Source organism: Lutra lutra, chromosome 16, assembly GCF_902655055.1.
Source record: "Lutra lutra chromosome 16, mLutLut1.2, whole genome shotgun sequence".
Taxonomy (NCBI): Eukaryota; Metazoa; Chordata; class Mammalia; order Carnivora; family Mustelidae; genus Lutra; species Lutra lutra.
Window position 1 is genome coordinate 59922951 of NC_062293.1, and position 25065 is coordinate 59948015.

Genomic DNA, 25065 nt, shown 5'->3' on the forward strand with positions numbered 1-25065 from the left:
GCCGTCCGTCCTATAGCATGGATCAGTACTTTGTTCTTTTCTCTCTCTCTTTTGTAAAGGTTTATTTAATTTTTATTCATTTATTTGACAGAGAGAGATCACAAGTAGGCAGAGAGGCAGGCAGAGAGAGAGAGAGGGAAGCAGGCTCCCTGCTAAGCAGAGAGCCCGACGCGGGACTCGATCCCAGGACCCTGAGATCATGACCTGAGCTGAAGGCAATGGCTTAACCTACTGAGCCACCCAGGCGCCCAGGTTTATTTAATTTTTAAAAAATTCTAGCCCTACCATGGGGCTAGAACTCACGACCCTGAGATCGGGAGTCCCGCGTTCCTCTGACAGGGCCAGCCAGGCACCCCTGTGCTTTGCTCCTTATTATGGACATACAACATCCCGTTGCATGAGGACCCCGTTTTGCTGACCCATCCGTCCTGGATGAACACTGAGCTTCCTTTGTTGGCTGTTAGGAACCGTGCCGTGAACATTCGTGTATGGCTCTCCGTGGAGATTAATTTTAATGATGTATTTCATTTACCGTAGTATATTCCAGGTGTCACAATTTTTACATGTGAGCACTATAAAAATCGTTGGGGCATTTTAGATATTTTTGTTCAGAGGTTTCAAAACTCCAGATTTATTTCATACTTAACATACTCAGCTTAGACGCATTTCAGGGGTACGGTAGCCTCATGCGGCTAGTGGCTGCCGAGGCGGGAAGCACAGGCCCAGAGGTCACTCAGGGGCCTCCTGTGCTCTGTGGGGAAGTGTTTTCTGCACATCCGGGACATTGGCTTGGCTTGCCCCGTGTCTGTGTGGACTGCCCTGCTCCTTTGTCCTTGACTGTTCCCAGCGAGGCGCCCTCTCCTTTGCTTCTCCAAGTCTTTGCTGCCTTCCAGGTGTGCCCCTCCGCACAGGTAGGTCTAGCCACCGTGGCTCCCATCTTTGTTCTCGTGTTTCCCTAGGAAATGCCTGGCGAACACCGTCACGGGCCAGCACAGTTCTAGGTGCTGGAAAGGCAGTAGTGAGCAGGCTACATCAAGTCTTCTTTCACTGTTTCTGGTAAGGGACAGTATTTAAATATTCAGAGAAATAGTTTCGGAGGAGGGCCACGAGGCTCGTTCACGGTGGCTGACGAGGAGGTCGCTTCTGTTGGCACACGCTCATTTATTCCTGGGATGGTTCACTCCTGCCTCAGTGAGGATGTTAAACCAGTTTCCATGCTGTGAATTTCATGACTTTAGCTCTAGGTCCATGCGTTTTCCCGAAGGCAGCAGTTCTGTAACCATCACCAGAGTCATGTTTTGGAACGTTTTACTCCCCTAGATTGCTTCCTGCACCTTTGCGGTTCCGCCCCTGCCCCTCCTTCTGGGGGAAGCGCCACTCTCCCTCCTGTCACTGTAGTTTGGCCCGCTCTAGAGTTCTATCTGTGAGGGCAGTCCAGCTTTTGGGTTTGGTTCTTTCCCTGGGCACGGCGCTCTCGAGACTCGTCCCTGATGTGTGTGTTAATAGTCCTTTAGTTGCCGAAGAGCATCTCATTATATGGGCTCCTCATTATTTGTCCATTTTTAGTGGGCGTTTGGGCTATTTACAACTGCTGGCTTCTGTGAGTAAAGCTGCTGTGAGCATTCGTGTACAGATCTTTGTGTGGAAGTATGTTCTTTTTTGTGGGATTGCTGGATTGTGTGGTATGTGTGCATTTACAAGCCACCGCCAGACTTTTCCGGAGTGATTGTACTGTCCTGTGTCCCACCAGCAGCCTTACGGACACTTGGTAAATTCAAGCCCAAAAGAAGGATTGAACTTAACTGCACTGGTGGATAGTGAGTTTTTAGCAATCCCAACTCGAGTCCTGAAGTGGTACAATATGGTTCCACTTACGAATGCCACTCGAGCTCTGGGCAGAAAACGGAATTCTTTTCACCATTTTGTTAAGTAAGCCTGATACTAAGTTTTGAGTAGCCTTCTTTGTCTTGTAAACGGCCACTAAAATGTTTGAATATCCAAAGTTGGAACCCGCATCTGCTCATCAGTGTGGTGGTCGTCATGCTTTTTCATCGGGCTTGGCATTCTCTGGTGTTTGAAACCCATGGGAGAGTGCAGCCCAGTGCAGAATCGTCCACCTGTGCCCACGCGTGCTCGTGTCTGCTCTTGAACATGGCGCTGGCCGGCTGCGGTGCTTGGACTAAACGTAATTGGAAGTTACAGTGACTTAATGGTTACCTGGTAAAGTGCATGGAACGGTGCCTGAATGCATCCTGTAGCCAATTGGTATTGTGAAATGTGCACAGTTTATCTCAGTCATGTGATCGGCTTATTTCTGAAGTTCTCCTTGTTTGGCGACTATTGGAGACGTTTTCATGGTGTATATTGTGTATGCCTGTTGGGAACCCGTGGGGGGAACTTAGCTTTACGGGCGTAGGGTAATGCAGGATCGGAGCCTGGAACATGGTTTATGCTCATTGTTTGCCTCCTGAACATTCCCTGAAACCCCCATGTTTTGGTTTATAGTTACTCCTGCATTTTTTACTTTTTGTCAAAGCTTTGTTTGCATGTTTGTCTCAAGTGATAACTTTGCTCGACTGTAGTTTCTGGAACATTTAAAGAGTAGATTATTTGAACAAGTGGCTTGAAAATTTTTAGAAATATGGTGATTTTGTAGTTATCACTAGGAAGCATCTCTACAACACGTCGAGCCAGAGGAACGTCTCGATTTTTGTTAAAGATTTATTTATTTATTGGAGGGAGAGAGAGGGTGGAGGGAAGCAGAGGGAGAGAGTGAGAGAGCCTCCAGCAGACTCCCGGCTGTGCAGGGAGCCTGATGCGGGGCTTGATCTCATGACCCTGAGATTGTGGCCTGAGCAGAAATCAAGAGTTGGATGCTTAACCGACTGAGCCCCCGAGGTGCACCCCCTCTATTTTTTTGGCAGAATTTTGAAGCTGCAGCTATTAGATTCTGAAGTTAACAGTAACTGTCACGTTATTACATGTGAGCTGCGTTTGTGTGATGACGTTTCGAGTCCTCAGAGCCTGCGATACTCTTCAGAGTGGGAGTTCGCCTTATTTTAATGAAATCTTGGAAAAGTTGAACTTTTGCCCCAGTTCATATAAGGAGAGCTCGGCTTTGGGTTGAAGCACAGTTTTCTGACTCCAAAACTGTAGATAGCTTGTCTTTGAATCTTAGTATTTGATGACAGTGTTACCGAATCATGCATAAGATGAAGAAATGTGATTTGAGGCTGACGCTAGTTGGGATGAACTTGTAGCTAACAGAGCAGTCTGATAAGGCAGTGTCTGCCTCCACCCGGATCCCGAGTGGGATCCCGAGTGACCGGCGGAAGAGCTCCGTCTTTGGTTCCACTGGAAAACTTTGTTTTTAAAACAAAACAGAAAGAGAGCTCTGCGATATGGCTGTTGGTTGGAGGACCCTTGGCTTGGTTGAAGTTTGAGCAGAGGGGACATAGGGACAGTGTTAGATTATGTTAATCTTGTGGGCTGAGAATGGGAGTGTGTGGGCTTGTGTCCAAAGAAAGCTGGGGCCAATCTGTCAAATGTTCTTAGGGAAATAGCCTCCAGATACAATGTTTCTGCTCGACTCTGTGTGGGTAATGGGTTAGGGTCAGAGTGTCCTACTTTATGTCGAGTTCTGACTGTAGTTCTGACTGTAGTGTTTGGGACCGCAGCTGTGAGAGAGTGAGGGATTGAGTCATTAAAGAGTCGGGAGGTATTTCATCTGGAGGAGGAAGGAGAGGACAGGTGTGAGATGGCAGGTGTTGGACGTTTTCCAAATCTGTAGGACAGATCTAAGATCTCAGAGGAAGCTGATTTTGGGTTGTATGACTAAAAATAGATATTTCTCACAGATGATCCCTTATCTGAAGGGGAGGGGGGGATCATCTGATATCTGAACAGTGGACCTGGGTGCCATGTGGGGCAGTGAAGTGAGTTACTAGTTTTAGGTTTCTGCGGAAGCCACGTGACCACTTCTCTGTGGTGTGGTGGGAGTGCAGTCCTTATGAGTTAGGAATTGGCAGTTTTCAGACTATTTTGACCTCTCTCTGTCGTAAGAAACACATTTCCCTTTACAGCCCAATAGCAGTGTGTGAGCATCTGAAATGCAGATCTCAGGAAATAACGTATACCCAGTTGGAGCGTGGCGCTGCTGGTTTCTACTTGTTTCGTTCGTTTGCGAACGTGGGTTGCTGATCACTGAATTTAACAGCTCATCAGTGGGTCGACGCGCAGGCCGAAGTGCACGAGACTGGTCTCTAAGGTCCTTGCAAGACTGTGCTCTTGTGATTGTCCTGCTCAGTAACCTAGAACTGAACATCAGATCCGCAAGCTTCCAGCCGCACTGCAGGCGCCTGGAGGCTGCTCTGTACATTTGGTCGCGAGCATCTTTAGGGACGGGGATGCGGCGCGCGCTCTGTCCTGCTTCCTCTCCCCTCCGCGTCCCACACCACCCCGGTCAGGTTTCCCATCATTTCCTGTCTTTAATTCATCTCGACCTTTTTGAAGAATCTCTTTCTTAGTACGTTTTCCCTCTGAACGAACGTTTGGTGTTTTTTTCTCTCACTTAGTGTCTTTCCCGCATTTGTAGTCGCGCCTGCGGCTGCTTCATCCAAACCCACTAACCCTGGGGAGGAAGCAGTTGGGTTTCGTATGTGAGGCCCGGGATCCTAAAGGTGCTCTTTTGTCTGAAGCATTGTGACACCTAATTGCTTTGAGAGTTACAAAAAAGAAGAAGAAAGGAGAAGTGAGACAAAGTAAGGTTTTTCCACTTGGATTCTCAAGAGGATGGGTGCGAAGCTGTTCTGTGACCCGTGGACCACAGGGGGCTCAGAGCTGTCTCCTCTGAGCGCAGGGGCAAGGGAGAAGGAGGCAGGTTTTTAACGTTGCCGAGGTTGGATAGTTTGGAGATTGTGTGACGGGAAACGGGGTTATGTGAAGTGAAGTGACAGCTGTCAGTGGTACCGAAGATACGGACATGGTGCTCCCCACATGCGCGTCTGCTGGCTCGAGTACTGTGCAAGCGCAGGTGACCCGGCGTGTGTCTGCCTGCGGACCGCCCTCCAAGGGAGGCGTTGTTCCTGCCAGCCTCACGCCCCCCGCCCTACCCCGACTTTCCCTCTCCCCTGTCTCCTCAGGCCGCTGGGTACTTGGAGGTTTCTTTCTTTCTTTCTTTTTTTTCTTAAATTCTACTTTTTTTTTTTTTAAGATTTTATTTATTTATTTGACAGAGAGAGTGAGAGAGCACAAGCAGGGGGAGTGGCAGGCAGAGAGAGAGGGAGAGAGAATGAAGCAGGCTCCCCGCTGAGCAGAGAGCCTGATGCGGGGCTCGATCCCAGGACCCTGAGATCATGACCTGAGCCGAAGGCAGAGGCTTAACCCACTGAGCCACCCAGGCGTCCCTACTTTCAGGTTTCTTCAATGGGAGCCTAAACAGAGCACAGCTGAGTGGCTACATTTAGTGTGACAGTGATTGTTTTTGGTAATTCCTAAAAGAAATTGTACATGGTGAGTTTTTAGAGCACCAGAAGAATGCAGTTTGCTAGCTGGAAGGCCACGTCTGAAACAAATTAAGAGGTTCTATTTTTTAAGGAAATTCATCTATTTTAACAAATTGTTTATCCTGGGAAAATTAAGTTTAGCTTATAAAAAATGATTAGTGTGTCAAAACATTGAAGACTATTGAGGTTAATCATGTGCACTTTTTATGAGCAGAGACATTGAGACGTAACAATAATAAACGGTTGTAATGATTTTTTTAAAAAGATGAAACACTTCCTTACCTTTTAAATTTAAATCCGTGTAATCAGTGTAATTTATTATTGTAGTTACACTTTGGTTCAGAGAGGCAACCACTCAAGGTAATTTGGCATATTCCTCCCAGTCTTTTTTTTTTTTCTTAATGTATTTTTTTGCATAGCTCATATTGGGTTGTATAATTTTGTATTTTTTTTTATTTAATATAATTTTTGGCTTGATATTATTCCATTGGGTGGATATTTCCTGCCATACTTAGTAGTTTCATTTTATCCAGTGAGACAGAAATGAAGACTTTTGAGTTATAGAAAATGTTCAGATTCTTTTGTTCTACTGAAGTTATGTGTTTTATTTATTTATTTTAGGTGTTTTCTTGGCTCTTGAACATCTTGAAACAAAAAGATTCTGGTTGTAATATTTGACTTACACTGCTTTTCTTCTGTTGCTTATGTCTCATCAAACTTAATAAGAGTTTGGGACTTAGGGGCGCCTGGGTGGCTCAGTGGGCTAAAGCCTCTGCCTTCGGCTCAGGTCATGATCTCAGGGTCCTCGGATAGAGCCCCGCATTGGGCTCTCTGCTCAGCAGGGAGCCGGCTTCCTCCTCTCTCTCTGCCTGCCTCTCTGCCTACTTGTGATCTCTGTTTGTCAAATAAATAAATAAGATCTTAAAAAAAAAAAGAGTTTGGGACTTAAAAATATCTTTAAGTTATTACATGTTCTCCCATTCGTATCAGGATTAGGGAAGGAGATGCATCTAAGAGTCATTGGGTCTTTCCTTCAGTTATTTACTATAGTCTTTTTCCTTTTTCATTTCCGGTTGCTTATTTCATACATTTTGAGTAATTGATGTAATAATTTTTCCCTTTGGGTGTCAAGCATTAAAAATAGACATTGCATAACTTGGTTTCCCCCTTTTTCTTTCTTCTTTCCTTTTAAATTTTTTTTTTTAAGAGCGTGTGCATGCTTGCAAGGGAGGGATGTGCAGAGGGAGAGAGACAGAGAATGTTAAGAAACTCCACAGTCAGTGTGGAGCCCGATGTGGGGCTCGATCCCAACAACCTGCAGATCATGACCTGTGCCAGAATCAAGGGTCTGATGATGCTCAACCACCTGAGCCACCCAGGATCCCCAAGATTTTATTTGTATGTAACCTCTACACCCAGTGTGGGGCTTGAACTCAGAACCCTGAGATCAGGAGTTTCACGCTCTTCCAGCCAAGCCACCCGGGCGCCCACTTTTTCTTAGGATCCGGCTGAAGGCACCAACGTGCAGACTCGTGGAGTGGTTCAGGGAGGCTGAGATACCGATAGCTCTCACCTGCTGAGTTGTGGAAGGATGGCATTCAGACTGACTTTTCATGGTGCTGTGAAGATGCAGGGTCCTGGGGGCGCCTGGGTGGCTCAGTGGGTTAAGCCGCTGCCTTCGGCTCAGGTCATGATCTCAGGGTCCTGGGATCGAGCCCCACATCAGGCTTTCTGCTCAGCAGGGAGCCTGCTTCCTCCTCTCTCTCTGCCTGCCTCTCTGCCTGCTTGTGATCTCTCTCTCTCTGTCAAATAAATAAATAAATAAATAATCTTTAAAAAAAAAAGATGCAGGGTCCTGGAGAGGGGTCGGAGCTGGAAGTCTGAAGCGTGGGCACTGAGTCAGGATCATGAGGCTCGAGGGACTTCTGGTCTTCTGTGCCTACGTATGAAGTCACCTGCTTATTCTGCCTTTTTCCTTTATTCGTCAAATAAATACCACTAGTTTGATAATTACATTGATCAATTTTTTTCCCCAAATACGAGGCGAAGTACTTTTAACATGAGCTGTTAGCTAGTTATTGTGAGCTTGGTGGTGACCATGCTAGAAAAACAGCATGTGTACTTTGTGTGATGAGCGCTATTTTCAGTTTACTTTGAGGTTGGTTGCTAATGCATTAGGATATGGCCATTTGTAAACTTCTCTGCTGTCTTATGCAAGGGGAATTGATTTTCCAGATACAGCAGTAGAGGCATTCTTTTTTTTTTTTTTAAACAGTTGTTTTGGCCCTTTTCTTTGTTGTAGAGTTGTGGTATATTAGAAGTACTTCAGGTGGATTTAAAATTTTTTAACTAAAACAACAAATGAGAGTAAGGGAGTTGGTGTATCCTCAAAGGGATCCTGATCCCTGGAACTGAAAACTGTCCCAGAGCTGGAGAGAGGCAGCTAGACTGTGGGTGTGGGCTGCGGCTGCTCTGTGGGCCAGAGCCAGGACGGGCTTGGGAGCTGGAACCACACGTCATTTTGGCTGCAGGGTTTTTTTTTTTTTTTTTTTTTTTTTAAAGACCTGTTTGTTTAAGAAAGAGAGCCCGTAAGCAGGGGGAGGAGCTGAGGGAGAGGGAGACACACAGACTCCCCATGGCGCGGAGAGTTAGGTGCTGGCCTAAATTCCATGACCCCGAGACCACGACCTGAGCTGAAATTAAGTCAGACACTTCGCTGACTGAGCCCCCAGGCACCCCTTACCTGCCGTTTTAAAGGCTGTGTTTTAGCTTTTATTATCAATTAGCTTCAGTTCCTAAATGTTGAAAGGTAACGGCCGTTTTTGTGCGTGTTTTGAGGATGGTAGGAGTGGGGTGGGAATGTATTTGTTAGGGAAAAGGAAGGACAGAGGGGTCTTGCTTTTTCTTTTCTTTTACTTCCCCTGAGTCCTTCCTGACCTCATGCGGTAAACAGTAGCTATCCATAATGTCAGACTGTTAAGGGAAAAGCTTGTTTATTTGACATTTGGGATTTGGGCAGTAAAAATACCAAGAGAAGTAAATAGTGTAGATAGCAAGTTTCCTCCATGATTTCAGATAGGACGTGTGAGATGACTCCATATTTTCCCCTCCAGATTCTCCATCCCTCTTTTTCTCCAGAAGTCATCGAATGTTCACATGACCGGATGCCGTTCTTTGCTGTGACCTAGAGGCCCTAGATGCGCGCTCCTCAAAATGACGCCTCACCTTTAATAGTGAATGGTGGGGCTCAAACAGCAGGACGGCAGCCCTTCCCCTTCCGCCTGGATTGTATCCAGACTGTCCAATCTGTAGTGAGGCTGGTCTGAAGACGTGGCGATGAACATAGTTTTAGGTGCTGATTTCAGCTCATTATCTTTTATCAGAGGAGTTGTAGAGAACCTTGAAAACCACATGGAAGAAATTAATGAGACCGACTCTGTTCATGCATAGATAAACCACTGCTGCCATTTCCGCAGTCTTTCCTGTGTGCTGTAATTGAGGACCTGGTTGGGGGAAGGTAGGGCCTTCAGAGAGAATTTCAGATCATGGTTAAAATTGTAACAAATCGTTATTATCTGGAGTGGCTCATGCTAGAGACCTGGGGCTTCCGCTAGCCTTGGGGTTTAGGTGGTGGCATTAGTACCCATTTGTGTCTCTCAGAGGGATTAGGGTTATGGCTTTGTGTCAGGGTTGCTGTTGGGGCAGAGGAGGAGGTGAGGTCGGACTCCTGGGTCGCCCTCCTCTTGCTTGAAGCAGAAGAACCCCTGGGTTTGCTCAGGATGGCCACTTATTTAATCAGCTGCCACGAAATGATGTAGCCCTGAAGTCAGACATGTCCCAGTCCCTGACACTCCCCCGTGACCATGACTCTGCAAACCGGATCATCTGCCAGGAATGGGGGGTTCATACCTAATAGTTCTGTACACGAGAGGGTTTTTGATGATGATTCCAGTATAATGGTGATGAGTCCTTTTGCAGTTGGGAGGATGGTCTAGACTGGTTTGCCTTTCCCAGTCAGAAAACTGTAAAGTTTTGCTTGTAACGCTTGAGGGAAACCGGAGCTAGCAAGATTGGGCCCCGCACTCCAGTAGTTAATAACTCCAGAATAGATCAATGCGCTGTCAGCTACAGAGGGACTTCAGAAGCTCTCTTTTGGGAAATTTGCCTCACGTGATTCTCCATATATATATGCTGTGGTACCTTGTGTGATTCATTCGTAGTGTGGGTTACGTCTGATAGAGGCGAAGATTAGAATTTCTAGAATATATTGGATCTTTGGAAGAAGCTTGCTTACTTGTTTCGTTATAGAAATATGTAACTTATAAATAAAAGTTATTACTTGTTAACTAGTATTTTTTTTTCCAGTTTCTCTTCAGCAACGGGTAGCAGAATTGGAAAAAATTAATGCAGAATTTTTACGTGCACAGCAGCAGCTTGAGCAAGAATTTAATCAAAAGAGAGCAAAATTTAAAGAGTTATATTTGGCTAAAGAGGGTAAGTTCCTAAGTCTATCTCTAACTCCCCATACTAAGACTGCCTTAACGTGTAGAGTTTCTTGGTAGTACAATGTTAATTTTATCATTGAACACACCTTGATTTTATTTGTATTTACGTTGTAAACTGAAAGCCTATTTAGAGCCTAGAGTTAAGAATGGAACTGATAGAGAGGTACCTGGGTGGCTCAGTGGGTTAAGCCTCTGCCTTTGTCTCAGGTCATGATCTCAGGGTACTGGGATCAAGCCCTGCGTCGGGCTCTCTGCTCAGCAGGGAGCCTGCTTCCCCCCCTCTCTCTGCCTGCCTCTCTGCCTGCTTGTGATCTCTGTCTCTCAAATAAATAAATAAAATCTTTAAAAAAATAAATAAAAAGAATGGAACTGATAGAACACGTTGGAAAATGCAGGATTCAGGCTTTCCCTTATCTTTGAGCTTCACAAGGATACGCGCAGCGCTGTAGGGAGGCTCCAGCACCCTGGGACATGGGGCTCTCGGTGGACTTCCCGCCTGAGAGAGAGCCCAGGCCAAGTGGCCTCGGGGTGTTCTACTGAGAGCCTTGGCTGTGTTGCAGACTGTCACACGTTGATGCTTCCTTGAGGGGATCCCGCAGATGATCACTTACTTACCAGCAAAGACCCAGGACTCCGGTGAGGCAGATGCGGTGCTGGGTGCTGGGTGCTGGCTGGAGCCGGAGCCGCAGTGCCAGGGTTCTGGAACTTCTAGAACTGGAGCTCGAGCAAGGAGAGAAGGAAGGCTTACAAGACAGATGCGGGAATGTGTTGAGGGCCTGGCCTTGAAGAGTCAGGACAGGCTTACACGTTGGGTGTTGATGTAGGAAAATATAGCTGTGGCTTCCGCAGCCCCCAGCAGTGGTTCCCAGAGTGTGGTCACAAAACAGCAGCAGCGGGGTTGCAGTCACCTGGGTGGCAGTCACCTGGGAAGCTTGTTAGAAATGTATGGTTTGGGTCCTGTCTCACGCTTGACCAGCTCAGGGTCCAGCAATCGGTGTTTTAATTGGGCGACTCAGATGCTGGGTGAAATCCTCTGAGAGCTCGTCAGAACACAGTGTGTTGGGGTGGTGCCCAGGAATCTGCATTTCTGATGAGCTCTAGGTATGTGCAGTTTGTGAGCCGCTGCTCAAGACTGGTGATCAGCCAGCTTTGAAGTTCCATTTTGTGGAAGCACTCCATCAAGTCATCCTGAAGGTGATGCTTAAAATGTTTTATTTTAAATTTAAAAAGGTACAAAAGATACAAATTCTGTATTATTGTCAACACTAAGAATTTAAATTAAAACCTCATGCTCTTAAGCATATCCAGCAGAATCAATCAGTGATTTAATATCTTTCACCATTCATTTTAAGAAAAATACTTGAATAAGATCTTCAGCAGAAATTTTACATTTTTTTCCCCTCCTTGTGTTGGGTTTTCAGTTCTACAGCTCCCTCAGAATTTTATTCTAAAAAGTTTTTTTTCCCCTTGTTTTAGGAACACAGACTTGAGTGTTGTGCATCAGAATTTGACTTTGTTAGAATAGAGATCGTGTGTCTCACCCTAGAGCCTGACTCATCGGGTCTGCGGGGTCCTAGAACTGACACTTCTAGTGAGTTAGCAGGTGGTGCTGACGCTCTTGGTTCCGGGACCACACTTGGGGAGTCATGGGTGGTACTTGATGCTCGAAATCCTTTTTCAAAGAAAATTTCATCAGACTTGTCTGCGACAGAAATTGCTTACATATTTCTAATGCACTGACTTACCGTTACAGTTATTAATACGTGCACAGTTGAACACACTACATACATTCTATACATTTAAAATATAATAAAGTGTGAAACTTGTTGGAAATGCAGGTACATTACATATTGGAAATGCAGATACAATTGGATTTCCCTCCCAATTAAGTCGTAACCTCTGTGTGAGTAATATTTACTTGTAGAAAAAGGTAAGTTTTGGGTTTTTTTAAAAAAAAATATTTATTTGAGAGAGAGAGCACAAGTGGGAGTAGAGGGGGCCAGAGGGAGAGGGAGAGACAGACCCAAGCAGACTCCCTGCCGAGTGCAGAGCCCAACACAGGGCTCGATCCCAGGACCCTGGGATCATGACCTCAGCCAAAGGCAGATGCCTAACAGACTGAGCCCCCCAGGTGCCTCCAGGTTTTTTTTTTTTTTTTTTTTTTTTTAAATAAAGATGAGTGCTGAGAACCCTTAGTCTTATAAATAAGTATATGGAAATAGAAGGTTTATTTTATTTTATTTAAGATTTTATTTATTTATTTGAGAGAGAGAGAATGAGCATGAACAGGGCAAGGGCAGAGGGAAAGGGAGAAGCAGGCTCCCTGCTGAGCAGGGAGCCCGATATGGGGCTCCATCCCAGGACCCTGAGATCGTGACCTGAGCCGAAGGCAGAGAGTTCTTCACTGGCTGAGCCCCCCAAGCACCCTAGAAGGTTTATTTTATGTGATGATTATTCCATTCTCTTACGGTCTCTCTGAATTACATGTTAAGTCACATAGTCCTCAGCTTCGAAAGTACTTCTCGTCTGTCGGCCAGCAGCCCGCTCAGGCTTCCTCCGGTGTTGTTGGAAGTGGACTTCGAAGTTGCCTGACCTGCCACAGGCCTGTTACCCAGTCGTTAGCTGTGAGCTTTTCCAGCGCTAGTCCTGATGCTTCACATTGTCCCTCTGGTTGGACACGGGAGAGGAGGTTATTCATGGGGCGGTGACCCACAGTGCGGGGCGGGCAGAAGGCCGTGTCTTGTTACATGGGAGAGCGCTGTTGAGGGAAGGGAGGTGGGCAGGGGACTCTGCCCTCATACTCCGCAGGGGTCTGTGTGCTCCACTGAGGACCCTGCCCTGCGAGCTCCCTGCAGGCTATAGGCGGCCACTCTTGGAGGGGTCAGGAAAGATTGTAAGTGGTCGTGTGCAGCAGGTGTCGAGAGCACAGTGGGACGCAGCGGCGCAGGACACCTGGTAAGGCTCAGCTGAGCAGAGTCACAGGGACAGACCGGTTTGCGTCAGTGACACAGCCAGGTGTGTGCGTGGAGGTGAGATAGAAAATGCATCTTTTGCTGTGAACTGTGTTCAGACAAGCTTGAGAGCTGTGTAGGCCTCACGGAGTGCATCCAGCACAGCACAGGCTTGCTGCCTGTTGTGGGGTGCGGCTGCCTCCCCGCTCGATCTAGTTCCTTCGAGGCCCACAGGGAGGGAACGCTGGCACTCCTGTCTCAGCACGGCACACGGTGCAAGTCACTGCGGAGGCTGGGGTGATTGAGTTACGGTTTTATCTCCAAAAAAGTATGGTCTTTAGGAGCAGAGTGTTTGCAGAGTTATCATTTGAACGTATGTTGAGCGTCATGAGAAGTTCTGTCTGGTTCTTCCGTGTGTCTCTGTGACTTCGTTAATGCTCCCTGAGAAAGCTTGTTCCAGCCTCGAACTGAGGAGGCACCACTTTGAACCGTGCAGTGGTGTGTCCTTGTCGGGGGACCTGTGGTACCTTTCATGTCCGTGCGCGGCGGCACACGGCTCGCCTCTGGTGACTGGTGAATGCGCCGCCACTCTAGCTGGGGCGTCCTGTCCCCTCCTCCGCGGTCTCCGGCAGCCCTTCCTACGCTCGCTCTTTCGGTCTGGCTTACTCCGTAAACTCAAGTTAGTCTTGCCCCAAGTTTGTCATTTTGTTTTCTGATTTCCTCTGTCCCCAAATAAAGCTGTTAGGGTTTCCTTTGTTTTCTTATTTTCTGCTTTTAAATTATAAGATGGACTTTCCTGTAAGGTTCTTCAGAACGGAAAATGACCAAGTACCTCTCATTTCTGAAATACGTGATCATTTGCGGTTTTCAGTCTCTGATCCAGACAGCTTGAACTGTGGGTTCGTTCAGAAAACAGTGTGGGTATGTCAAGTTACTGTGAGGACACCGAGACCTAGTAAGCGATCTGTGAGCGCGTTCGTATCTGCATTGTCTGGAGTTCCTGGCGAACTTCAGCCGGCCGTGGAGGGGACGTCACTTTTCACAAAAGTTCAGAAGAAATAATGTGACCCCTTTTGAGAGTTTTTGGTGTCATTTCTAAAGAAAATGCATAGTCTGTAAAAGGTAAATGTTGATTCAGTTTCAGTCTTGGCCGTTTCCCTATGTCATAATGAAAATAAAGACGTACGGCTGTCCCCTAAAGCGGCAGCTTCTGGTACAGCGTCTGCTGCAAATGTGAACCTGGTCTTCGTGGTCACAGATGGCGGCAGCGTAAGTCATGGGTTTGAGATGTTCAGCACGTCTTCAGCGTCCAGCAGACCAGGTCAAGATGACTCTGGAAGTCCAGACATCTGTATTTGTCCCAATAGCAGCAGCGTTTGCTTTGGTGTGGTAATAGCTGCGCTCTCGTGTTTGGAGAAGGGCCAGCGGAGAAGTACGGACAGTATGAGGAAGGCTGCTGAAAGAGGTTAGGACTTCGGACTCCCCTCAGCTGCCCCTTCCGACCTTGGTACCTGCCCTTTTCTCAGCTGCCTTCAGCTGGGTATGTTCGTGTTTCTGAAAGCTCTGTTGCTTTTCCACTGAACTTTTTTGAAGAAAAAGCATTCAGCTTTCAAAAGAAGTGTGTGGTTTGGCTTTCTGGATTCGCCAACCTCAGTATACAGCTTGGCACTATGCCAGGGTTTGGTTTTGGAAATCCTCAGTCTTGGGCAGTAGGAGAAGCTCTGTTATGTGAAGCAGCAAACAGAAGGCCAGAGAGTTTGGAGTTTGAAGGAAAATGGTAGAGCTATAACACGCATTCATCACCAGAAGACAGATTTTCTAGGGCTGTTGGGAAGGACTTTATCTGTGGGCCTAGTTTCTGTAAAGCCCGGGCACTGACCAATCAGAGTTTCAGTAGTTCTGTGCCAGGTTAAGGAAGATGTTTGTGGTTCAGGCGCTGTGACCTTACACTGAGATTTGGAAATAAATCTAGGTATATTAAATAAAATTGAAAGCCATCAGAAATCTTAGAAACAACAAATAAATGGAAATAAGGTAAATAGATGGTTTAAACTGTAGATAAGGCACAGAGATTTCAGTGAATTAGAAAATGGTATTTGGGAGCTCCCCTTCCCAGTGAGACAGAGCGAGAAGGATCAAAGGGTAGCAGACGTAGAGGCTCCAATGAGTCTCGAACATGTTTCTGAAAAGAGTTGTGGGGCGCCTGGGGGCTCAGTCATTAAGGGTCTGCCTTCTGCTGTGGTCATGATCCCAGGGTCCTGGGATGGAGCCCCACATCAGACTCCCTGCTCGGTGGGAAGCCTGCTTCTCCCTCTCCCACTCCCCCTGCCTGTGCTCCTTCTCTGTGTCTCTCTCTGTCAAATGAATAAAATCTGAAAAAATAGTAATAATAAAAAGAGTTGCAGGAGGGGCACCTGGGTGGCTCAGTGGGTTAAGCCTCCACCTTCGGCCCAGGTCATGATCTCGGGGTCCTGGGATCGAGCCCCGCATCAGGCTCTCTGCTCAGCGGTGAGCCTGCTTCCTCCTCTCTCTGCCTGCCTCTCTGCCTACTTGTGATCTCGCTCTCTGTCAAATAAATAAATAAAATCTTAAAAAAAAAAAAAAGTTGCAGGAGAAGACAGAGGAGGGTTAAAATATTTGAGGAGATGCTAACTGAGGTTTTTCAGGGATTAAGAAAAAAAGTGGGGAGCCTGGGTGGCTCAGTGGGTTAAGCCGCTGCCTTCGGCTCAGGTCATGATCTCAGGGTCCTGGGATCGAGTCCCACATCGGGCTCTCTGCTCAGCAGGGAGCCTGCTTCCCTCTCTCTCTCTCTCTGCCTGCCTCTCTGTCTACTTGTGATCTCTCTCTGTCAAATAAATAAATAAATAAAAATCTTAAAAAAAAAAAAGAAAAAAAAAGAAAAAAAGAAAAAAAGTGAGTCCTTAACATAAATACTGAGTACCAAGTAGATATGTAATAGTAAATTCTTATTTTGATGTATCATAAGCTGTAGAACAGTAAAGCTGTAGAATAGTAAATTCTACTATAAGTAGATAAGTAAAGTAAATAAGTAAATAAAGTAGATAAGTAAATAAGCTGTAGAATAGTAAATTCTTATTTTGATGTATCATAAGCTGTAGAACACCAAGAATGAAAAGAAAATATGGAAGGCTAACAGAAGAAACAGGTTATTGGGAGATGCCACATAAACAAAATCTATTACAGGAGACAAATATCTTCAAGGTGCAGAGAAAAGTAAGTCTCAACCTCAAATTTTATATGTAGCTGAGTTATTCAAGAATGAGAGCACCGGGGCGCCTGGGGGGCTCAGTGGGTTAAGCCTCTGCCTTCGGCTCAGGTCATGATCTCAGCATCCTAAGATGGAGCCCCGCATCCAGATCTCTGCTTGGCAGGGAACCTGCTTCCCCCCTTCTCTGCCTGCTTGTGATTCTCTGTCAAATAAATAAATAAAATCTTAAAAAAAAAAAAAAAAGAACGAGAGCACAATAGGTATTTTAGGTATATGGAATTTAAGAGCACTTAGCCACACGAATCACCAGAAGAACCAGTAGAGATGGCATTTGCAAGAAGAGTAAATGCAGGGAGAATATAGGGTAGAAGAAATAATACCAGCCTAGAAACAGTAAGTCTGACTGTAAAAACCAGAACCAAAAAACTTCATAGCTCATGTTAGGTTTTAAAAGAAGAAAGTGAAACAAATGAAACAGTAAGAACAAGATTGGGGCCTACGGCAACACACGTTGAAGGAATGTAGAAGGCTATCTCATAATGAGACAATCTACCGAGAAGATACAGCCATCACTGGGGCGCCTGGGGGGCTCAGTCGGTTAAGCATCTGCCTTCAGCTCAGGTCACAATCCCGGGGTCTGGGGATCCTGGGATTGAGCCGTGCATTGGGCTCCTTGCTCCACAGGAAGTCTGCTTCTTCCTCTGTTTTTCCCCCTGGCTTGTGCTCTCTCTCTCTCTCATTCACTCTCTCAAATAAATTAAAGTCCTAAAAAAAAAAAAAAGACAATCATGAACTTGTATGTACTCAACGAAATCCCCATGACATGCCATGTAAAACAGAAGGTTGATAGAATTGAAGACATCAACACAGGAAGGAGTTATTTAATATTGTATTGATTGCTAGATCAAGTAATAGGTAAGATGTAATAGCTTTGAGCAACAGAATTTTAAAAAGCTTGATCTAGGAATTCTGTACCCAAGGAATCAAAAAATGTTCATTCCTTTTATATTCATGTTATTCTATTTTATATTTTATATATAAAATATATTTATATATATATTTTATAACATATAAAATATATATTATATATATTATAAAAATATATAATATATAAAATATATAATATGTAAAATATATAATATATAAAATATATTATATATTTTTATAATATATATAAAATATATATTATATTTTATATTCCTTTTATATTCATAAGGAACACAAAAAAATGGCCTGTGTACATATATCTCAAGAACTCAACGTAGTAAAAAAAAAAAGACTACTTATGTTTTCTTACCTAATTCTGTTAAAGATTTTAAACAGTAATGTAAGTGTTTTGTAAAAGTTTGGGAACTAAGAATGCATTCCTGTTGGTCCTAAGTTAAAGAGGAAATCATAGTGGAGATCACAATATCTGAGAATATGGTGAAGATACTTGTGGAAAGCAGCTAAAACAATACTTAGAGAATAAGCTTTTAAGTTTCAAAGCATTTATTAAAATTAAATAATTAAAAGATAGTGAGAGATTGAAAGATAAATGATCTGGGGCCCCTGGGTGGCTCAGTCGGTTAAGCATCTGCCTCTAGCTCAGGTCATGATCCCGGGGTGCTGGGATCGAGCCCTACGTTGGTCTCCTTGCTCAGTGGGGAGCCTGCTTCTCCCTCTCCCTCTGCTGCTTGCTCGCTCTCTCTGTCAAATAAATAAAATCTTTAAAAAGAAAAAGAAATGATTTAAGTGTTTAGCTCTGGAAGCTAGAAAAAGAGTGAACATAAAGAAGAAAAAAAATTAGAAAATGATGAAATGGAAAGCAAAGTTAATAGTTAAGAAGCTCAATAAAATCAAAAGCTCATCTTTTGGAAAAAAACAAGACAATTACTGATGGAGTAGAACTGTAAAAGCATAAGAACACTGTGTATGTCTGTGCCAAAAGTCTTGGCTATTGAGTTGAATAGTATCCCAGGATATATGAATTACCAAAATCACCTCAAATAGAAAACTTGAATAAAGCATAACCGTAAGAAAAACTGAGTCAATAAACAATTCTTATTTATAAAAGATGCCACAGGCACAGGGAAGTTTTGTTAAATACACAAGGAAAATTTGTTTCTTTTATATGCTATGTCAGAAACAAAAAGAGAGCCATCCATTTCATCTCGTGGAATTAGGCTAACCCCGATACCTAACCAAGAAGCACAGATACTAGCATACAAATAAGCCAATCTCATTTATGACTACAGAGTTTAAAACCCTAAATAAAATTGACTTTGGGGAAGAAGGAGCTGGAGGGGAACCTATGGATTGAGAGAGAGAGCACATGTTGAAACATTTATGCACCTTATTGGAATTTGACTCAAAGCGCTGAACTGTTAAAAGAATTCAGACAACAGGACTTCGCGGCACTGACGGCGTGTTTGATGGCATTCAGACGTGTTCACGTTTTTCAGCCGTGAAGATGATCCTTCCAAAGTGAAACTAGCCAGAAAGAGACAAGTAATGTATGATTCCACTTACGTGAGGAGGACGGACGGGAATCCACTGGAAGCCTGTTTGAGCAGTAATGGGAGTTCAGCAGGGTTGCAGGGTACGCGATCAGTACACAGAATGCAGTTGTATTTCTTCTTCTGCAGTTTTGAGTTCAATTCCAGTTAGCGAACGTGCAGTGTAATGCTAGTTGTGAGTGTGCAGTGTGGTGACTCAGCACCGTGCTACGCTGCCAGGCGCCCATCGCAAGTGTACGCCCGAATCCCCACCACCTGCTTCACCCGTCCCCCAGCAGCCTCCCCCCGTAACCTGCTCTCTAGTTAAGAGTCTGTTCTGTGGTTTGCCTCTCTTTTTTTCCTTTTTTTTTTTTTTAAAGTGGGGCCCAACATGGACTTGAACTTACCACCCCAAGGTCAAGACCTGAGCCGAGACTGAGTCACACGCTTAACCAGCTGAGCCACCCAGACGCCTCATTTGTTTTGTTTCTTAAATTCTACATACGAGTGAAGTTGGATGGTATTTGTCTTTCTCTGACGGACTTGCTTTGCCTTATAGTCTGTAAGTGAGCCATGTCTTTGCAAATGGCAAGATTTCTTTCCTTTTTATGGCCAAGTAATATTCCATCTCTCTTTCTCTCTCTCTCTCTCTCACACACACACACACACACACACCCTGCATCTTCTTTACCCATTCATCATCTGATGGACATGTGGGCTGTTTCCATAATTTGGCTGTTGTAGAGAATGCTAATGTACACATGGGGTGCACGTATCCCTCGGAATCAGTATTTTGCATCTTCGGGTAAACCCCTAGTAGTGCAGTTGCTGGGTCGTTGGGTGGCTCTGCTTTTAACTTGCCCAGAGCGGCTGCACCAGTTTGCTTTCCCAGCAGCAGTGCAGGAGGGTCCCCCTCTTCTCCCCATCCTCACCGGCATCCATGGTTTCTTGTGGTGTTGATCTTTGACGTTCTGATGGGAGGGAGGTGGTACCTCCTTGTAGTTTTGTTTGCGTGTCCCTGCTGACCGGTGATGTTGAGCATCTTTTCGTGTGTGTGATGGCCATCTGGACGTGTTCCTTGGAGAAATCACTATTCATGTCTTCTGCCTATGTATTAACTGGATTATTCATGTTTTGGGTGTTGAGTTATACAAATTCTATATAGATTTGGGCCACTGACCCTTTATTAGATACATCATTTGCAAACATATTCTCCCATTCTGTAGGTTGCCTTTTAAGTTTTATTGATTGTTTCCTTTCCCCATTAGACGTTCTTTCCTGCTTTGTCAAAGATTAATACACCTGTGGGTTCAAATTGATTATATTTCTATACACTTGTAATGAGTAATCTGAAAATGGAACTAAGGAAATAATTCTGTTTTTTTTTTTTAAAGATTTTATTTATTTATTTGACAGAGAGAGATCACAAGTAGACAGAGAGGCAGGCAGAGAGAGAGAGAGAGAGAGAGAAGCAGGCTCCCCGCTGAGAAGAGAGCCCGATGCGGGGCTTGATCCCAGGACCCTGAGATCATGACCCGAGCCAAAGGCAGCGGCTTTACCCACTGAGCCACCCAGGCGCCCCGGAAATAATTCTGTTTATAGTAGCATCAAAATTTGTGATATATTTAGGAAGAAATTTAACAAAATAATTGTAAAACTTTTACTTTGAAAACTTTCAAAATGGTGTTGAAAAAACTGAAAGCGATCTAAATAACTGGAAAAACATTCTATGTTCATATATCAGAAGACTTAGTATTGATGGGACCCCCCGATGGGTGTACAGATTTAATGCAGTGTCTTCCATCATCTCAGTTCTTTTTGATAGATGTGGACAAACTGATCCTCCAAATTATTCAACCGTGTTAGGGATCCAGAATAGCCAAAACGTTCTTGGAAAACAAGAACAAAGTTGGAGGACTCACTTAGCCCGGTTTCAGAACTGGCTACGAAGCGGTAGTGGTCGAGACAGTGTGGTGCTGGCACAGGTGTAAGTAGTAGCTCCGCGAGGTAGAGCTGGGATCCAGACACTGACCTCCTCCCGCGCGTGGTCAGCCCACTGTGTGCAAGACGACGGAACGGCCCAAGTGAGGAAGGACCATCTTTCCAACAGACCGTACCGAGACATCTTGGTATCCCCATGTATACAGATCCACTTGGAATGTGTCAAGGACCAGGGTTTAAAAGACAGACTGTAAAACTCTTACAGGAAAACCTAGGGATCAATCCGTGCAACCTTGGAATTGAGCAGCGCTGTCTCCGGTAGGACGCTGCGAGCCGAGGCAACCAGTCAGGAAGCAGACAGAGCGCGCTTCATCAGAGTTAAATGCTTTTATGTTTTCAAGGACACTGTCAGGGAAGTGAAAAGACAGCCCACTGGATGGGAGACATTTTTGCAAATATCGTATCGGATGAGGGACTTTTATCTCTATATATCAGGAGCCCTTACAGCTAAGTAATACAAGGACAGCCCAGCGGAAAATGGTCAACAGACACTGGTCTGTTGACAGACATTGACATTTGACAGACAGTGGTTGGTAGACGTTTCTCCAGAGAGGTCGCCCAGGTGGCTGACACACACACATGATTAAGATACTCAGTGTCCTTAGGATCAGAGAAGCACACGTCAGAGTGACGGTGAGATGCTGCTTCACGCCCCAGGATGCCTGTGTCAAGAAGTCCGGTAATAATAGGTGCGGACGAGGATGCGGAGAACCGAGTGTCCTCACACACTACTGACAGGATTGTTAAATGGCCCAGAGGTACAGGAGATAGTCTTCCAGTTCTTAACGTGGTGACATAGTTACCACGTGACCCAGAATTTCACCCCTAGCTTTATACACAGGAGAGGAAACGCGCGGCAGCATTATTTAGAAGAGCCAAATGGGGGGAACAGCCCAGATGGCACCTGATGAATGGACATATTATTTTTATTATTCCTGCATAAAAAGGAATGAAGTCCTGATGCTACCGCAGGGTTGAGCTTTGAAAGCGTCATGCCGAGTGACGAGCGAGTCACAGGATCATGTATGATGACATTTCTGTGAAATGGCCAGGGTGTGTAGATGGTTGACGGGTGGAAAGTCCATTAGTGGTTCCTTGATACTGGGGGGTAGAGAGTTGGGAGGTCATAAAGAGCCCTGAGTTTCCCTCTGGGAGGATTGAAATGTTCCCAGATCGGTTGTGGTGATGGTTTCTGAGTTGGAATGTAGTAAGGCAATGAGGTACCACCACACACGTGTTGTGATGGCCCGAGAAACACTGGCCCTCCAGCAATGCTGCTGCTGAGGAGCAGCTGTTGGAACGTCCTTCCATTGCTGGTGGGAGTACACGGTGGTATGGTCGCTTTGGGAGGTAGCTGGGCAGTTTCTTACAAAAACTAAACCTACTCTTACCTGATACGATTCAACAGTTTTCCTCCTCAGTATATGCCTGAGGGAATTGAAAACTGTCCATGCAGTTATGGACTAATAATTACCCAAACTTGAAAGCAATCAAGATGCCCTCTAGTAGGTGAACGGATAAGCTGGTACATCCAGACAGTGGAATATTCAGCCTCAAAAAGGGTGCTGTTGGATTGTAACTGTGGGACACCCCAGAAAAGGCAAGACTGTGGAGACAGTGAAATGATGAGTGATTGCCAGGGCCTGGGAGGGAAGCAGGAATGAATGGGGCAGAGAGGACTTGTAGGGCGGGGAACTCTTGTGTGTGATCCACGGGGGCGGAGACATGTCATCGTGAGTTAGCCTCATGTAGACCGTGGGGTGTGTCATGTATAATATGTGTTTGTAGGGTGTGCACAGGAGGGGAGCTTGTGCAGGGTGGGGCAGGGAGGGTACGGGAGCTCTGTACTTTCTGCTCCGTCTTGCCGTGAGCAGAAATGGCTCTAAAAAATAAAGTTCATCAGTTTAAAATGCCCGAGGCTAGTCTCATAGTAGCGTGTTGCGGAGGGCACGTGGGTGCGAGGGACAAGACCGCCCGCCGGTCTGCGCTTGCGGGAGCTGCGTAGCGGGTGCACAAGGCTTGTAACGGTCACTTCTGAATCTGGTAGGGGAGGATTCCCCACGTCATCAGAACGATGTGTCTCTATGAAACTGCACAAAAGTAGACAGAATAGGATAAGAACTGCTGTGTCAGGCCGCACTGTGCAGCTCTTGGTGGGAGAGAGCCCTCCTGCAGGCGAGAACGTCTGTAACTAGGCCCTCGCGTGAGCACAAGGTTTTACTACAGCTTGGACGCTGGTACATCCAGCGTGTTACTCGTGACAGCAGCACTGTGTGTGTGCAAGGACATAGTCACATTTTAGAGATGCATGTTGTAGTATATTAGGTGATGTTCTGTTGTTTCTGGGGCTTATTTTCAAGATATGTGGTAGAAAAGCGATGGCTGAAATCAGTGTGGTTGGATCTTGGTGCATCTTGGTGATGGGTCCGTGACAGATTGTTGTACTAGATTCTGAGTTTCGGAGTACGTTTGAAAATCTTTATCACTACATATACAAAACCAAAATGGATAAATTACTGTTCTTTAGTTGTTTTTTTTTTTTTTTAAAGCAAGGTGTGCAACTTTTTTTTTTTTTTTTTAAGATTTTATCTATTTATTTGACAGAGAGAGACACAGTGAGAGAGGGAACACAAGCAGGGGGAGGGGGAGAGGGAGAAGCAGGCTTCCCGCTGAGCAGGGACCTGGATGGGGGACTCAATCCCAGTACCCTGCGATCATGACCTGAGCCAAAGGCAGGAGCTTAACCGACTGAGCCACCAGGCGCCCCAGATAACTGTTCTTTAATAATAACTTGTACCATCGCAAACATTTGAAATGTTTGGTACAGAAAATGTAGGTTTTTCTAAGTTTTAACTTCTTTTTGTTTCTTCATTAAATATATATATTTAAGGACTATGTAGCATATAATATAGATCTTATCTCCATATACATAAGTCAGGAACTAAATTTGACCTAGTCTTCCTCTAGGCCCTCTGTGCTGCTTTTACCCTGTGGAAACATGCCACAAATTAGCATTTAAGTTTGGTATTTGTTGTTTTTCTGTTCATAGTGACCACATTTTAGTCTGGGTAATTTCCAGTAAATAAAAAGGAGCAGGGGTAATCAGCATGAGCAGGTGTGAGTGTCTAGACTTGAGCCTTAACAGAATTGTAGCTCTCAGAAAAGACCAACGTATTCCAAAGATAATGCTTTTTCTTTTATTTCACATTTCACTCAGAACACGGAGGTTACGCACACAGCTTTCCTTCTGTGGCTTCATGTGTGTGGTCCCGGGGTCCTTCCCACGCACCCATCACTGTTTCCTACATACCCGTCTTTCCTCCCAGACACGTCATTACTTTCTGCAGTTAACGTTCTTATCACTTTCTCTGGCTAGTGTTTCAAAATGTTTTTTTAAAGATTTCTTTATTTATTGGAGGATGTGTGAGGCCGTCGGGCAGACTCCCCACTGAGCATGGAGCCTGTGGGGCTCTATTCCTCTGCCCTGAGATCATGACCTGAACCGAAACCAAGACTCAGACGCTTTGCCGGCTGAGCCACCCAGGCACCCCCAAGATGTTTTGATACTGACGTTGAAGCAGGTGTTGTGGAAGTAAAGATCTCTGCACGACTTACGATGAGTGTGACTAGTGTTTCTCCAGTTACCCGGCCTGCCTGTGCTGGGTAGTGATTAATGTCCTCATAACATTGAAAAGTCCTTTAATGTTATCGAGTTGATTTTTTTAAAAGATTTTATTTATATGTCAGAGAGAGAGAGAGAGAGAGAGAGGTTGAGCACAAACAACAGGAGCAGCAGAGAGAGAGAAGCAGGCTTCCCGCTGAGCAGGGAGCCAATGCGGGGCTTGACTCCAGGACCCCAGCATCGTGATCTGAGTGAAGGCAGACAGTTAATGAGTGAGCCACCCAGGGTCCCTCGATTAGCTTTTTCTAGTACTTAGAAATTCATGCCAAGAAGCGTTGCCACCGCCCCGGCTTGAGCGTGGTGTGATTCCTTCATGTCGTGCGGCAGCCGGTGACAGAGTTAGGTCCTCAGACTGCTGTCCTGGCCCATCCGCTTCATTACTGCGGTCTGTAAAGGAAATCGGCGACTTTGCTTAGAGACGCATGGTTCTCCTGCATGAGTGTCTCATACCTTTGATGGTGGAAGCCATGGAAAAGTCAAGAGACAAGCAGCTGGGAGAGTGTTCTCAGAAAGCAGGGTCAGTCAGTACCGGGATGTGTCAAATACTCTTCTCCATCAGAGGAAAGGTGGTTCGTTAGAGACCCAGGCAGGGGCCGTTACCAAAGAAGAAACGCAGGCATTAACAGTCTAAAAGATACTCAGCCTCACTGCCGATGGGGGCTAGAGATTACGGCTCTCGCCGGCTTCTCCCCGAGACGTGGGCAAGGAGTGTAAGC

The 25065-nt window shown here is 45.4% G+C and overlaps 1 protein-coding gene across 4 annotated transcripts in view; it reads left to right on the forward strand.

Annotated features, from left to right (window-relative positions):
• Positions 1-25065, forward strand: part of RABEP1 (rabaptin, RAB GTPase binding effector protein 1) — an 88840-nt gene that overhangs the window by 25365 nt on the left and 38410 nt on the right. For 2 of the 4 annotated variants that reach the window (XM_047707634.1, XM_047707633.1), the window contains exon 2: positions 9870-9998. The exons of 1 other annotated variant lie outside the window; for it this stretch is intronic. In XM_047707634.1, coding sequence (XP_047563590.1) covers positions 9870-9998 — 129 coding nt within the window. Of the gene's footprint in view, positions 1-8825; positions 8857-9869; positions 9999-25065 lie in introns of those variants that run through there. One more of the 4 variants, XM_047707635.1, reaches the window with a different exon arrangement.